Below are 16,432 nucleotides of genomic sequence, written 5' to 3' on the forward strand. Positions count from 1 at the left end.
CGTGGCGGCGGAGATGCCGCTGTGGGCTTTAAAATGGCTACTTTGTGCATCTGAGCTTTGAAAATGGCAAACTGGAAATAGTGGATTTAAGTTGAGATCCTGTCAGGAAAAATCGATGGTCTAGTTAATCCAGCGTTGGCATTTTGTCATTTCTGTCCAGATCAACTGAATCCCATGAACACTGCTTAGAAAGAAAAATGTTTTCATTTGCAAATTATCAATGGATTTGGGGATTGAAAAAAATTATTGCTGCTGCACGACACTGTTCCTCTGCAACAGACTGCCCACGCGGAAAACCATGCTGGTCTGTCCTGTTGCTGAATGTCCTTATGTGCATAATCACTGTTGGAGAACTCTCCAAGCAGAAACTAGTGGTTAGTTAAAATGTTCATTTTAGCTTTGCAGTATTGCTTCCTCTGTTCTTTTGTTCAACGCCGATTATTATTATGAGGATCATGAGTATGAATTAAGTCCTGTTTTAAAATTTCAGAATGAATGTAAGTTGTTACATTCCTTAAAATATTTATTGCATGTTTAAAAATGCTTTTTCTTGATGTGTACTGTTTAACTCAAATCCTGGTATATATCTGCAATAGAGCTATAACTAAACAGGAATAGTTCTTGTGATAAGAATTTAGAGTAGGTGACACTGCCGAATTAGGAAATGTTTTATATTTCTCAAGATTATGAAAATGTCACTAGTGGCAAGCTTGTTCATTTTAGCTGTTAGAACTGATTTTTTCAAGAACGACGTTTATGAAGCATATAGTTGTGTAAACTTAGAGATACACGTTTGGTATTTGACACTGAATGTTTTATTAATATAAATATAGTGAAAGTTTTATAACCAGAAGTGTTATTGTTAATCTTTAATTATTGAATTATCTGTTCTACAAAAGTGTTTTAATTAACTGGAGTTCATTTTATCCAAAACAATGCATGGGCATTTATTCTTGCAGTTTTAAAATGACTGTGGTTTAAGAAGTCCATTTGCTTGCCTAACTCAATAGAGGGATATTTTGGGAAAGTGTCATTATAAATCCTTGTCTAATGCATATTTTTCTTCACCAAATAGTCACAACAGTAAAAATAATCGTGTTTGCCACCTAGCTAAGGTGATGCTGTTACCGATATTGTGGATTTTGCATTCTCCTTAATGGTCTGGAGTTCACAGCTCTGCTGCATGCTGAAGTGCTTGGGGTGTCTGCTGAAGATTAAACTGTAGCCTGACAAAAATTGAGCAGAGCAACATTGATCCTTTTCTGGTTGACTGCCTGAATTAAATAAGTGATTTAATCAATTTACTGTGTAATGTATGTTAATATCATTGCTTCATGAATATTGACAAAAATCTTTTTAAACTTGCAGCAAGTAGTGGCAGCAATAAATGCAGGAATCATACCTTTAGGAAACACATCTACTCAGATCAGTCACTGGGACTTGGGAAGTTCCTTCTTCTTTGCTGGCACTGTTATTACCACCATAGGTAGGACACAGCTTATTATCTTTTCATAGTAAATGAGCTGAAACGCTTTTGATTTCCGGTGTGTACATATGTTTGTTAATGGTAAATCTTCCAAATCTTCTGGTTCAAAGTAGAGAATTGCTTTTCAGCTGCAGGGGCAGAAATTTTAGCTGTCTGTAAGAACCCTAGCTGAGTAAATGACTCTTCTGTAGAAGAAAAATGTTGCTCTGTATTTCTGCGAGGTGAATTTCTGCGAGGTGACTCAAAGAGGTTGTGGAAACATTTTCTAGGGGGAATTTGGTCAACTGTGTAATCAGAAGTGTTAAATAGGGCATGATTTAAAGCACATGTGCATTAAACCCTGACTGAGATGTACGGAATTTTAAGTCTGTATAATCCCATTCTATATTGCTATTTTCTCTAAATTGTGAAAAAGCTGAGAACATGGCAAAGATTCAGTTCAGCTTAATTTGATCAGTTATGAGTGTTGTATTGATCGGCAGCTTTGTGTTCCAAGGCTTACTTTGAGGCTTCTGTTGAATTCAGAGAAGTCCCAAGCTGTAGGGTGATGTACCCGTGCTCACAAGCCCAGGGAGTTTTCTGGATCCCTTCTGCATTTGAGAGCCAGTGTCCCTCTGAGCAGGTGGGAGTGAGAGCAGCGTTTGATCTTCCAGTTTCTTCCCTTTGACTGCAATACAGTGCGCATGGAATACGGTTCAAAGGGGTAGTGTAGCTCACAGATCATAGAAGGGGCATCCACAGAGGTGGCTGGAAATCTGAAGAAGCAATCAAATGTGAAAAATTTAGGACCTACATTATGAGATCAATGTATATGGAACTGTAGGACTGTTACAATAATTATCTCTATGTAATATTTATATGCATATTGTGATGGTAGGGGATGTTCTTTTCAAGTGTTGTATGTACCTTTGTTCTTCCTTTATCTAGAAGTGCATGAATACGATGTTTTGCGTTGTTTGAGTATATATATGTCTATATGTATGTATAAATATTCTGTCTATACGTAGTATTTTTTCACATCTAGAATAACTGAAACACAGGTTTAGTGAAAACAGAGTGAAACTTTTATGTCCCTGAGGCTAGCAGCAGACCTAATGATTTTATAGTAGTAGATCCACAAGGTAATAAAAAATCAAGTGTGGAAAAAAGTAATTTTAACATATTATAACCAAGAAGCTTGAAAGGATAGCTTTATGATCAGTCTTAAGTTATCCTCTTCTGACAGCACAAAACTTTATGTTGTAAGTAAGTATCCATGGTCCTGTAAAAAGTGCATAATACTTGTTTCAGTTCCGAATTTAACGTATGAAAAGTTAACGTATGAAAAATAACCGTAGTAAAAGTAAAAAGTTAACGTATGAAAAGTGTTCAAGGAATTAAATGATTCAAAAATTATGTTAAAGCAGTGGAAAATTTTGTTCCACTATTTTGTTTCTAAGTAAAACTAAAGCCTTTCTAAATAAAAACATTTCCTGATTTAATTTGTTGACCTGATTCAACCCAAACATGCATGAGTCCTGCTTAGAGGAGAGAAAGGGATCTGCAAAGGCATCCAGGCCACAGATCCACTGTCCCCAAGAGGTAAGATAACCCAATAGGAAAAACAGTTGAAAATTAATATTTCAGGTAATTTCTGCAAACCAGAGTCGTCAGAATCAGGTCAGACTCGGCAACTGTAAATATTTATTTCAGGTTTTATGACAGAAAACTGAGAATATCTAGGGAAAAAAAAAGTCTTCAGTAAAATATTTTGGCTTTGGAGTAACTGTCTTTTTCATCAGAGACCCTTTCTGATAGGAAGCTCCCCGTCATTTGCCATTTTGAGCTTTGTTTCTCAGGACCTGAGGACAGCGCGCTTACATGAAAGCTGTAGCACGGCTGGTGGTGTCTTTCTGCTCTGAACCATCTTCCTGATGGGTCATGGGGCTTGCAGTGTGACAGCAGGTGGAGCTGTCAGGGAAAGCCCTTGGAATTGTGACTTTCCTGGGAAAATGGTGACAAGCATAGAAGTTGGGTGTGCTTTCCCTTATTTTTTATATTAGCACATGCCGCCAAATGATTTTTGTGTTCAGAGCAGTATCTTTTCATATATGAGTAACCTTTTGAAAATGAAGGCATTCCTTCCAATTAGGGGGCATATGGTATTCATGTAACTTGATATTTTAATTTCTCAAGAGACGGTTTACGAGCATCTTCAGAGAGTTGCCATAGGTTTCAGCCAAACACTACAGATATTCTTTATGGACAAAGACACAACCTTATAAATTCATAGAACAACTTTACAGAAATAATTTATAAAAGTGATTATAAAAATAAGAATTAAATTTATAAATATTATGTGCTTTAGACTATATACCTTAAGAAGTACTTGAATAGAAGAAAAAAGGATTACTACCATTTAGAGAAAATGATAGCTTTCCAGTGCTGCAGCAGATTCCCTAGCTTTCCAAACCTCTTATTACTATAATTTTACCTTATCATTTAGCCCACACTCCTCCTGGTGATATCTCAGAATCTAAGAAATTCAAATGGAACAAAGAGTTTATTTACAGGTAGTGTTTCCCAAACCTTTCTTCAATGACACTAGCACTTGCATCGCACAAGTATTTGGTTCTTGGGAAGAGGGGATAACAAATAAAGCCTTTAGCATTTCCCTAAGCAATAAGTTACTGTTTTACAGTTACTGTTATTGCTGTATCACAGTAGTGATGAACATTTAAGTGAAAAATATTGACCGTGTGTTTTGGTGGCTACTGGCAGCAGTCCAGAACCATCTGTAGTTTCTTACTCTTCTGGGTCTCCTGCAGGCTGCTGAAAGGCTCTGTGATGGGGACATGTAAATCTACTGAGCTCCAAAGCCATCTAACAGAAGCAGAGGTAACACTACAGAAAGCATGGCTTGGTGTTTATTTAACAGGCTTTTTTATTCTCTTATAAACCTTCACGTTATCCAATAAATGTTACAGTGAATATTGTGAAATGAATAAACACATTTTTAATAGAACATAATCTGTCATACTGCTACTAAATCTTTCCTAAGAAATGGATTTGGTTGAGAGGTCAGGGTCAAACAATTTCGTAAGACTTCCTTTAGAAAAGATCCTCTGTAGCTTTTTTTCCCCATGTCTGAGTGGGTTGGTTTTGGCTTTGCATTTACTACTGTGCAACAGCACAGAACTTGTCTCAGGAAGGGACCTCACTGGTTATAGGTTTGGCTTGCTTAGTTAGGTGTTCTCACTTGTGGGTATGTTTCTAGAACAAATACACCTCACCTCAACAAAGAAATGTGAAACTATGTGATTACTCTGTGTGTATGGAGCAGTTTCAGACAGTCCCTAAGAGCGAAAAGGGTGACAGGAGGAAATTCCAATGCAAAAACTGTCTATGAAGAATACTGTTGCATTGTTCCCTGGGATACTGTGCATGCTGCAAAGCACAAAAGATACTCTGTTTTTCTACGTGAAAATGTAATTTTCCAGTCAGTCTTGTTGTAAGACCACGTCCAAAGAAAAGCAAAAGCAAAAAACAATGGTAACGCAACCACAAAGCTGGAGATAGTGCTGAGGAAGAGGGGAAAATAATCTTTATGCCACCTCTTTTTATTCTGAGAGCTCATTGTTGGCACTGTGCATGTGTTTTTACCCTCTAGATCATTTCCTTCAATAGGTAGCTTAACTCAGAAATGGGCATACAGACACAACATATGCACACCCCGCTTCCCCCTAGACAACTTATATTTTAGAGCCCCAAAAAGTTTTAAATTGGCAGCAGGGTAGGAAAGGAGACGTCCCTTACTGCAAGCTTGAGACCTGTATCAAGAAGAATAGAAAACCAAAGTAGACATGCCAAGGCCCTGAACTTAGCAGTTGTTTTCCCAAATGACCGCTGTCTCAGCACATAACAAATGTAGTGTCAACCGTAATATCAGAAACCACATCATGAAAACCTCTACTAGACTCCTGTGGATCTTCATCTAAAATAGCTGTATTACTTCTGCTGTTATTCCAGCCAGTCTATAATAACTTTCTCAAGCACTGCAAGTAGACATGTAGTGGAAAGGGCACTTATTCCGACTCCTGGAGGATGGAGTGTCTTGAATAGCAGTTGTGAGCATGTTGGGAGTACCAGCAACCTCCCCAGTAGCTGTGGTTTGCTAGAAAGCATCCTTTCAAACAGAGCCATGTCTACACAAGGGTGAGCTCCCAGAGCTCCATTAATACCTTAGCACTTGAGGATACTTTGCAGCCATATTGGTGTCCAAATCCAATAGTTGCTAATAACTGTCTACAAATCAAAAAAGGAAGAACACATAATTTCTTTTTGTCCTTTTCCACTTCTTTTCACCTTGATTTTTGAACTCAGAGTTCTCATATGCACTGGAAACTGATCCTCTTGAGAAGTTCACTCGTGACTAAAGTCTTTATCTTAGCTTCGTGCAGCTAGCTGTGGTAATATGGTTATGGTTTTGGGGTCCAAAAGCCTAGCAACTGTTATTAAAGAGTGCAAAGGAATGTGAATATTTTTAAAAAAAAAAGAAACAAACTGTAAATATTTATTTTTTTAGGGAACAGTTGTGAATAGCAAGCAGCTAAGATTCTGAAAAAGATTAATATTTTTGAATAGAAATGTGAACTTGATTTGTCACTTTTAGAGTTGCAATTAGTTATGTAGCTTCACATGCAACTTCACTGTAAGGAATACTTTCTGCCACTTTTCCACTGCCTGGACACAAGCTTTTCTTATGAAGGCAGAGTATTTTAAGAAGTCTTATTACATTGCTTATTGGTTTGAAACAATAATAAAATCGTGCTGCTAAATCTGTCCCTTCTGGCACCATTTCACTGCATTTTTGAAATACCAAGTAACAGAACAATGTGTTGATAACTAAAATATACAAAATATGTTTGATGTTATAAAAAGACAAATATTGTTGATAGTCAAATATGTTACCTATTATGTCAGATATTCATAAGGATAAAAAATTGCAAATGACGTTGAAAAATTTGTTCCCTTAGTTCAGAAAAGTAAGAAGCATCACATACTTATGTTAGAATAGTTCTGTTTGTTTGTGCCACCAAAGAAGAAACAGAGCTATCAAGGGTGAGCATAAAAATTTCATTTGAAAAGATTACTCCAATTTGCTTATCAGAATATGAAAGCTGGGATTTCTGTTTGTGTATTTGAAAGGGAAGAGAGAAGAAGCAAGCAAAAGAGAGTGAAGCGCAAATGCTGGTGTGATTGAGGAAGGGGTTGGTGAAAAACTCCTAAAAGTAAAAACCAATAAAATACATTTGCCTGAAAAATATCCTGATACGTGATTTCCTCCATGATATCAGTATTTAAATCTTCATCTGGACCCATGACTTAAATGAGATTGACTACATGGTAGACATTGGAGTATATGGCTTCTGAGGACCTGTTTCTTTCAAGGCTCCTCAACCTGAAATAATCTTTGGTTCCCTTTCCAAAGCAACAGGTAAACTTTTATTAAGGCAAGGTCATGGATCTTATCCTCCACTAGTAGCCTGGAGGCATGTGTCCAGATTTCATATAGCTTCTAGCAGGGGTATATGTCTGGCAAAGCTGAGTATAAACACTTGATAACACCAGCTGCAGAGTAATGCAGAAAAAAAATGGTTAAGATTTATGGTACATGAAAATGTGGTATAGTGAGAGACATGCTAAAGAGGTCACTGGGGAATGAGGTGGAAATGCTCCTTCTCTTACTTTGCAGAGGACTCCACCAAAAACTCCTGCTGTCTTACTGTGATTTTCTATCAACTCTCAAAGTGTGTTAAATATGTATATCTAATCTGATAAAATGTCAACAGAAAGAACTATTTTATTTAAAAAAAATCCTCCTGAGATCTCTTCAGAATTCAGTCTTTCCTCTAGGTTAGCGTTGTGCTTACCTTCCCATCCCCATGCTGCTCTTCTTAATAGAACATGTTAGAGCTAGAATAGCCTTTTATTCTCTATTTGTTCCATTCTAATTTATCTCCTTTGCTTCTTTTGTTGCTTCTGTGAAAAAGTGTCTGAATTTGACCCAGTTATTGGCTGTTGACAAATAGTGGTTCCTTGTGTTCTGGAGAGACCTGTTAGGATTTGGCAATGAAATTCGCCAAATATTTCATCTGAGCTGAGCATACTCTCTCCTAGGACAGTAACGACTAAACAAGATTTCCTCTGTAATTATTTTTCCCAGGAACTGCGAGTAGAGAGTGTATTACCACTATGCCCTCAATTTTCTCCCGCATTTGTTCAGGTAGCGAGAAAGAGGGCTTATCTGACTCGAATGCTGAGGAAATAATACTTGGACTGTATGAGGTTCAGAAGTAATAATTAGGGTAAGATTACTGGGAGCTAGGGAACCTGGAACAGTGGTGGAGGAAGGACCATGGTGAAGAGCTGAAAGGAAATGATAATAGATGAAGAGCTCAGTTAGAGATATTGAGGGTTTGTATATCAGAAATATTGGATTAAATTGAATGAGCAAATTGGAGAAAAGAAATTGAGCCTCCCTGACCAAAATGACTAAGAGAAGGAGAGGAGCACTGCCTTTCTCCTGCACATGCTAGAATACTCAACAATGCTAAGGGTGACTCTGAAATTGAAGAGGCGCAAGTTTATGGGATGATACCCAGCTTCCCTTATGCAGAGAAGTGCTATTTTTTCTACCAGCCCCGTTTTGATGCACAGCTACCTGACATACAAGTATATGGTAAACTGCAAGCACGTGCATGTTCTGTGGGTCATATTCATAACAGAAAGGATCTGATACTTCTGGTGATATGGGTACCTTAAATTATTAGCTATATTAGAAAAGCTTAGGGTGATGTAGCTTCTTAGGAGTTTGAATGTACAAGGGAGTTTTTCTTGACCTGATAAGTTCTGAATTCTGGACAAGAAACTTGTCAATGGATGGCTGTCTCTTTAGGGAAGGTGGTGGCATCAGTGACATTGCATATCACTTTTCATATCTTTTTTGCACTGATTTTTTTACACATTTTTGGTCTTTTGATCCTGATTCAGAGCACTGCTAACTACTTACTTTTCTTGTAACACTGAGTTTCCAACTATGTTTATATTCTGGAATATTTTTTTCCAACCACCTGGAACATTTTTCAATATTTGATGTGATTACATTAAAAAATTGTCAAAACCCCCTTTTTAATTTCATTGATAAGCTTCCTGCTAGGCAGCACTGATGGTTTTATTTTGGTGTAGTGCCTATTTATTGTTGGGTCTTGCAAAGCAAGGAGGAAGACGTACCATTTTTGCAGTTTGACGTGCTTGCACATTCCGACCTTTTAATCTTCCTTTTCCTCAAAACCAGCAAAAAGCTGTGTTGAAACAAATTGCCAGGTATGCAGGTTTCCATCACTCTCTTCTGCCTTCTGTAATCTCCTGAACAGCAGACAACACAACGCAGTTCTACTGAGGTCTTGCTGTGGAGTGAAAATGTCAGTTCATCAGTTGTGACACAGTCCCCAATTTACACTGCAAATGAGCACTGAAATTTTCACAGCTTACTCTGTTAATGCTGTTGTGCTAATGGAACTGGATTTTGTTTCCTTTATTCAGATTTCTCATCACCGGCTGATCAGTACAGGGTTTCTGAGCCTCCCGATAATGGGGAAAATATTTTTAGTAGGGACAGCTGTGACAGGACAAGGGGTAATGGTTTTAAACCGAAGCAAGGTAGGTTTAGATTAGATATAAGCAAGAAATTCCTTACAATGAGGGTGGTGAAAAACTAGAATAGGTTGCCCAGAGAGGTAGTGGAGGCCCCACCCCTGGAAACATTCAAGGCCAGGTTGGATGGGGCTCTGAGCAACCTGATCTAGTTAGCTGTGTCCCTGCTCCCTGCAGGGGGGTTGGACTAGATGACCTCTAGGGGTCCCTTCCAACCCAAAACATTCTATGATTCTATGTCCATTTTAATTTCCAGGTTATGAAAGCTGCTTGCTATCAGTAAAGGAAAGGCTGCCAGGAGGAATTGCTGAATATGGTTACACTGTTTGCAGAATGCGAGTATGAATGAAATTATTTCCTGCTTCCCTTTTTGTTTATTTTCATAATTGCATCAGGAACGGTGCAATCAACCATGAGAACCTCAAATCCTGTAAGCAAACAGAGGCACAGGATTTGGGAAAGTACAGGAAAAAAGTGGCTGATTTGTGCTTTGTTTCTACTAACTAACAAAATCGGAGTCTGAGCGTGTAGGGTTTAGAGGTCAAAATAAAAGCACCTGTATGTAGAGTGTGCATCCCATCAGGATGATCTGTTGGGAAGCTCCCCTTTAACCACATTAAGCTGTTTACCATTACATGCTGCTTTATTCACAGCTGTTTGCACTTACTGTTTAGTTGCGCTGCTAAGCAGGACCAGCTTTTAAAAAGGGAATGGCAGCCACAGTCAATGCTAGGATATTTTTTTTCTTTTTTGGTTGAGGCTAACAATATAAGAGTAGTGTGGGGGGCTGAAACCTCCTTTGCAAGTGAGGCTGACAGTCCCAGCTGGAGTTCCTGCCTACTGATTGCTTTAGAAAGTAAGGCACTTCTTAGGTGCCTTTAGCACAAGTTCTGGGTTCTGAAGACCTGAAGATCTCTTGTTGAGCAGTTTGATGAATCTGGCCAAATAACATATTGTTTTATACCAGGTGTGAACCTGCCTAATGTAAGTCCTGCTCTGTTTGCCTAGCACGTGGTAGTGTGGGATGAAGTGGTTTTTCTTCCTGGAAACTAAGATCTGGAGAAGATTGCTTGTGTTGTATTGAGGTTTTGCTCAATATATACATCAGCTATACATCTACTCACAAGTCCGAAGCATGCCCCTTGGCACTCTGGTTGGTTAGAGCAGGGCAGGGGCTGGTGCTTACGGGGAATAGCTGGGCCTGGATATTCTGGTGCTGTACCGAATTGGAGATCTAGGATCTGCTGAAGAGAAGGCTTGGTTGGCCAGGATAGACGCTTAGCCCCCTATTCACTCAAATCTTTGTATGTAAACTGGACTGTACCATCCCTGACAGCTGGAATTAAAAAACTGATGGATTCTATTTCAATGATATTTGAAAGATAACTACTTTTTAATTTTTTTCTCTAAGAATATGAAAAGAAAGTTATACTGATAGCCTAGAGGGGCTTAATGATTTCTTGAAAAAGTGAACTGCCAGTAGTATAAAGTCTGATGTGTCGTGCCACCAGCATTATGGAGTAAAATAGCATTAAAGTATCTCTACAGCACATGAGAATACCCATTAGCATTTTATAAGAGTGGGTTTTTTTAATACACTGAGACCTGTCTGTACTTTATAGATTTCTCATTATTGCCAGCAGCTTGGTTCCATTAAAAAAACTGAAAAACCAAAAGGGAATCTGGGTAGAAATACAGGCGAAAGGGAAATTAACAAAATCAATTAATTTCTTTCAGTGAGTCTCTTGCTGTATTGAATCCTCTGGTGCTTTGGAAAATGTCACCCTCTGGTGTCATCCTTTTTTGCAAGATACGCATCGGTCAGTATGACTGCAAGCAAACTTCTAGCTTGTGTCTCAGAGTGGGTTAGAAATCCATATTTTTCAGGACTACAAGTTTGTTTCTACAGCAACATACATATAGTCTGCATATGTAATGCTTAAGATAAAGAGGATAAAAAAAGATAAAAACTGATCTGAACTGCTAATGCAAGTGGTTACAAAAGTTACATTCTGATGACTTCAGTTTTTCATTTGGGAGGAATAGGCATTTACAGAAGACCCCTGTTACTTGCAAGTTAATATTAAGATAGGTGGTAAAAAGGACTCACAGGATGCAGACTTCAGGTGACAGTGCAGAAAAGCCCTATATATGCATTACCTACCCTTTCCTGGTCATTCTGTCTTTCACCAATGAATGGATGCTTTTCTAGGTGTGAAAAAAATGGGATGTAAGCTAAAGGAAGGACAATTGTCTGCTACGCGCTAGCTAAAAGCAAATAAATATGTTTGGTAGTACACCTATTAGCCTGTGAAACATAGGATGAGCTGCTCTCTTTCTCAAGGTGTTCTTACATTGAGTACTAATGGTTAAAATTTTAGTCTGGACTTGTGCAGCAGCGTCAGGAAGAATAACACCTTTTTCCTTCTAGTTCATTTACTTTCTGAAAGTCATCCTGTTCTAGCTAAGGCAGACTCAGGTTGATTTTTTTTTTTTTTTTCAAGAGAAGCAGTTAGAATTAATTTTTGATGTTAGTAAGAGATTAGCATCTAAGTTTTTGGCTTTTTGGTTCTGTGGGGACAAATCTGCAGATAGTTTTACTGTCGTAGCTTTACTAGAGATGTGCTTTTCTCTCTTTTCTGCACTTGTGTGGGATTCTGATGTGTTTTGTTGGATCGGTAACTAGAGCCTAGAGAAAGCCAAGTATAATTGAAGAAAAGACATTACTTCATTTGGACATCTTTACAGTGGATGTTGCATAGCAACGATGCAAACAGTATAAATTCAAGCCTCATTTGTTGGACAGGAATTTGATGGTAAACATGGTCCCAGTTAGTCTTCCTTACCTGCAGGGATTCTTACTCAAAACCAGTTGTTCATCTGAAATCAGTAGTTCAGTATGCTCAGATACTGTGGGTGTGGAAGTATTAATTTAATATTGAGATTAATAGGTGGAAAGTTTTGAGCAGACTGAATAGGAAAAAATTCCAGTCCAGAATTCAAATACTTCACAAAATCCATCAAGGAAAAGGTGGGGTTTTTTTAATGCTTTGAGTGTAACTACTTTTTTTTTTTTCCTTTTGACAGAACTTGTTATTCTTTTCTATAAAACATATGTTTAAGTTCTGGGATCCAGTGTTAAAACTATATATGGTTAAGGATGACATATTTGAAAACATTTGTGGTGTTTCTTATCTGTAATAAGAATGCCTGAAACTGTAACCAAATGGAAGAACTGGGTACACTGCTCTTGGGTCCTCTCTTGTTTCAGATAGCCAGGCTCCAGCTGTAACTTCTGAATAATTGCTTCCTTGCTGTCATCACATTTTGCTGTATAGATTTGTCATCTCGCTTCCTTTCTTTAGGCATATAATCTGAATTAAATACTTCTCAGGAATGGATTGATGATGCTCAGTACTTGTGGGACTAACAAATAAACTCTTTTCTGTCACTGGGGTTAGTTGTACAGCTTATTTTAGTTCAGGAAAGTTTTCTTTTTGGCAAAGATAAAAGCTTAAAAGATAAAAAAGGTACAAGATAAAAGATCTGATCCTTCAAGTACTTATTACATGTTAGTATTTTGTTGACCTGTGATAACTTTCACCATTTGAAGAGACCGCATAGGAAGGAAATTCCCTCTACTTTTCTACAGTTGCTGTTTCTTCTTGTCCAAATTCAGAATGTTTTAGCTGTCTCTTTTTCAACCCCCAGGACTAGCAATAGTGAGGATTATTTGCTCACCTGTAACTTTTGCAGACTTTCATTCTGAAATTATTTCATTGGATCATATGTTAGTAATGACTTGCTCAGTTTATCTGCATTCTTTGGGTAGTGTGGCACAAAACAGCTATCGGGGTAAACACAGATGGATGGGTGACATTGGTTCACAGGTCTTTAAGGCTTTTTGCAGTGTGATGCACCACAGCAAACAAATGATTTTTGGAACCAGCATGGTGCTTGTCATCCACTGTTCTGATCTCTTCGCTGTTGTTTTGTCTGTCTTGTTTATTTAGATCACAAACTCTTTGAAGCAAGTGTTTTGGGTCATAATGTTAACAATATGATCAAGCATCCCAAGTGTCTGTATTGCTCAGTTTAACTGATGACATGTTAGGGAGGTATCTTACAATATACAGTTAAAACTGCTAATTTTTATTTCCTAGCTCTGCAATCAAGAAAAATTCCTGCATCAAAGTTCTCTCAGATTAACAGTCTGTACTACTTCTGATTTACATAATCTAATTGTAAGTGATATTTAATACTATTAATAACTTAAAAAGACAAACTTCTTTCAATGTAGTGGTGGATCTTTTAATCTTAGTCTATAATATTTTAGTTAAATGAAATAATGTCAGAGGCTACTAGAGCCTCTAACTTTAGTTTTTAAGGTAACATTCCCCATAGGAAATAACTTTGGTAATTTTAATGGCTTAAATAGTCTTTGATTATATACTGTTGGCACCCACTCTAACGTCATGTTGGCAGACTGAATATGGTCTTAGATTTGGACATAAATATGCTGTAATACATTTGATGTCACCAAGTGCTTTTAGAAGTCTGGCAGCACCGTTGCTGGATTAAACCTTTTCTCCTCTTCAAACTGATGTGGAGATACCAATTTGTGCTTTTATTGCACCACAAATTGATAAACTTCACTCTGACCAGAAAAGCATGAATTATTTGCAAAAAAAACCTGCAGCATTTTGGCTTTTGATAAACAACCATGATTGCTTGTAGAAATGGGTGCAGGAAAATACATTTGCTAAAATTTGGGAAGTGTTAGGGCACTCATAGCTCCTGGTGAAGGCGAGGAAACTTTTGCCTTCAGGCTTGCTCTAATCTTTCTCAAAGAAAGGATGGTAGATGTGAAAGGAGACTTATTAGGGGCTGTGAACCTTGCTGTGCATTTGGACAGTGTAGTTGGAAAGTGTAAGTCAACAGCCTGAGAGGGGAGAACTTCTCTGACCATATGTCTGTCTACTGTCTGGTTAAAAACTGGCCTGAGAAATTGTGCTTGCCAAAACTAGGATCCATTATCTGATTCATTGCTCCATTATCGATCATCAGGACTGAGAAATTTTTAATTTTTCTGTGTCTCGTTATGGGATTTATTGAGCTTCAGCTGAGCCCTGAAGTGGTATTTTCTTAGGCTACATAAAAATGTAATTTAGGTTTGCATTTGCCTGAAACACCTTATTTTGCTGTGAGATGGTTTCTAGGTCATCTGTGTGAAGAGACATCTATAAATTTGTAATGACTTATGACAGATTCTTATTAATATGTTTTTCATCCTAGTAAATAGCTTCTAAATCTGTACTTGCAAGCATTGCATGCTCTTGTCTGAATTTTTGACTGCTAATTAGTCATTGCTGTGAAATTGCTCAGAATTCTCATGTCTATAGGCAAATATGAAATATGGATTTGATCGTTCAACTAAACTGATACCCTCTTTTGTCCACTATAGGTCAGTGAAGACTTGGAAGAGTCATTATTCTTTTCTCTTTGCTCTGTGTTTTTATTTTGAAATCTTCAAGCTATGCTTTTCTTATGGTTGGGTAAAAGAAGCAGTAACCAGTGTGGTTCTGCAGCAATAATTAGAGAAGAAATGAGTCAGTGCCATCAGAAATGCACGCACGTTATAACTGAGCAATTGCTACTAGTAGAATATTAATCTCAAAATAGTGTTGGATAAGAGTGAAGATGCTGAAATGCAAGAATTAAAGATTTCATTGCTAGATGTCTTGTTAAATGTATAGATTCATAGGTACCTCTGAAGCTGCAGTATTACCAATGGTTTTGGTAGGTCTGGCATAAAAAGGAAAAAAGAATTGTATCCTTCTACTAAACCAGTAGACTTTGAGTTAGTGTACAGGGTAAGATACCAACATTTCCTTCTTTCTTTTTATTTTCATTGACTTATTTGCAGGAGAGAGAAATGTTTGCATGGAGTGCTTCACTGGTGGGGTGAGAAACCCGAACTGCATGTCTGGTTTTACAGTATCAATTTGCTTGGGACTTTCTGCAGTGATTTTTTTTTTTTTTTTTTTGTATGAAGGAACATGAGTGTGTTGCAGAGACCAAAGATCATGCTCCATTTTAAAGGGTGGAGTTGCAGGAACTGCAGATGGCAGATACCTAGTCTTGGAGCTTGATGTATTAGAGCTTATAACAGAAATGATCATTTGGTATCTTAAATTCAGCTTTTTTGTTTCATTGAAATAATGATACACAGAGAAGGTAGGAGGATAGTTCCTTCAAGCACGATAGGAGGGATGTGTTATGTTCTGCCACCCTTTGAAGTAACCAGTCCGGCAATTGCCCCCAGTGGTAGTGAGCTTGATGAACCTACATCATGATGTAGTATGACAAATATTCAATCCTGTAGACTAGAGAGATTTTAAAAGTTAAACACACTTGGTGATCAATAACAACAATAGGGGAAAAAAGAGATAGACAGGAAAGAAATTGGGGAATTTTAAATGAATTTAAACTTTAAATTATCTTTAAAATTAAAATAGTTCTAAGATGAGTAGTGAAGGCAGTTGATAAGCCTCGGAATAGTTGTATGAAGGAGTAGGTTGTAGTAGGCTATGATCACTGTTTCTTGGTGATCTATTAAGACTTTGGAAGAATGTGTTTTGTAGGGATTTCTTAAGAGCAAGTCTTGCTACATATTGATAAAACCACAGCATTTTATGATAGAGAAAAATGACTATAACATGACTAGGGTTGAATAGTGGGTGATTAGCTCTGAAAAAAGAGGTATGATTTGGAGGGAAAGGCACTGTGTTTTACTAGAGCCACTCAAAACAGCTGGAAGAACAGATGAGCTTTCTGGGCATAGCTGAGGAAAGCCTCGTTTACCCCAAATAATGTTGTTTTTCTAATTGTATCAGATACTCAAAGACATTTTGCTTTTCTGTCAGTTTATCCCACTTATGTTCTTCTACCATACTGATTATAAAAGAACTATTATTAGGCCTCTCTATGAAATGTTTGAACCATCTTGCAGATATTGAGACTCATGTCTCCACTCTCATAGTAAAACATTTAAAAATGTTTATTGTTCTCACTGAATTTTTAAAATGAGATTTCCATAATGATATGCTTCTGGATCATCATAGGAATATCAAGTACATCACTGACAGTGGAAGTGTAAAGACCCATCTGTGCTACTTTTTTTTCCCCCCTCCACAATGTTTTATGTTTGATAGTTAGACCACCTCAACCTTAGTGATTGTCTAATATTTC

At 37.5% G+C, this 16,432-nt stretch overlaps 1 protein-coding gene across 1 annotated transcript in view; it reads left to right on the forward strand.

Annotated features, from left to right (window-relative positions):
* Positions 1-16,432, forward strand: part of KCNK2 (potassium two pore domain channel subfamily K member 2) — a gene marked incomplete at its 3' end in the record, with an annotated part of 63,766 nt that overhangs the window by 15,683 nt on the left and 31,651 nt on the right. Inside the window, exon 3 of the mRNA XM_035901602.1 lies at positions 1,369-1,486. Within this exon, the coding sequence (XP_035757495.1) occupies positions 1,369-1,486 (118 nt within the window). The remainder of the gene's footprint in view (positions 1-1,368; positions 1,487-16,432) is intronic.

Source organism: Egretta garzetta, unplaced genomic scaffold (genome assembly GCF_000687185.1).
Source record: "Egretta garzetta isolate BGI_Z169 unplaced genomic scaffold, ASM68718v1 scaffold319, whole genome shotgun sequence".
In the NCBI taxonomy this organism is placed as follows: domain Eukaryota; kingdom Metazoa; phylum Chordata; class Aves; order Pelecaniformes; family Ardeidae; genus Egretta; species Egretta garzetta.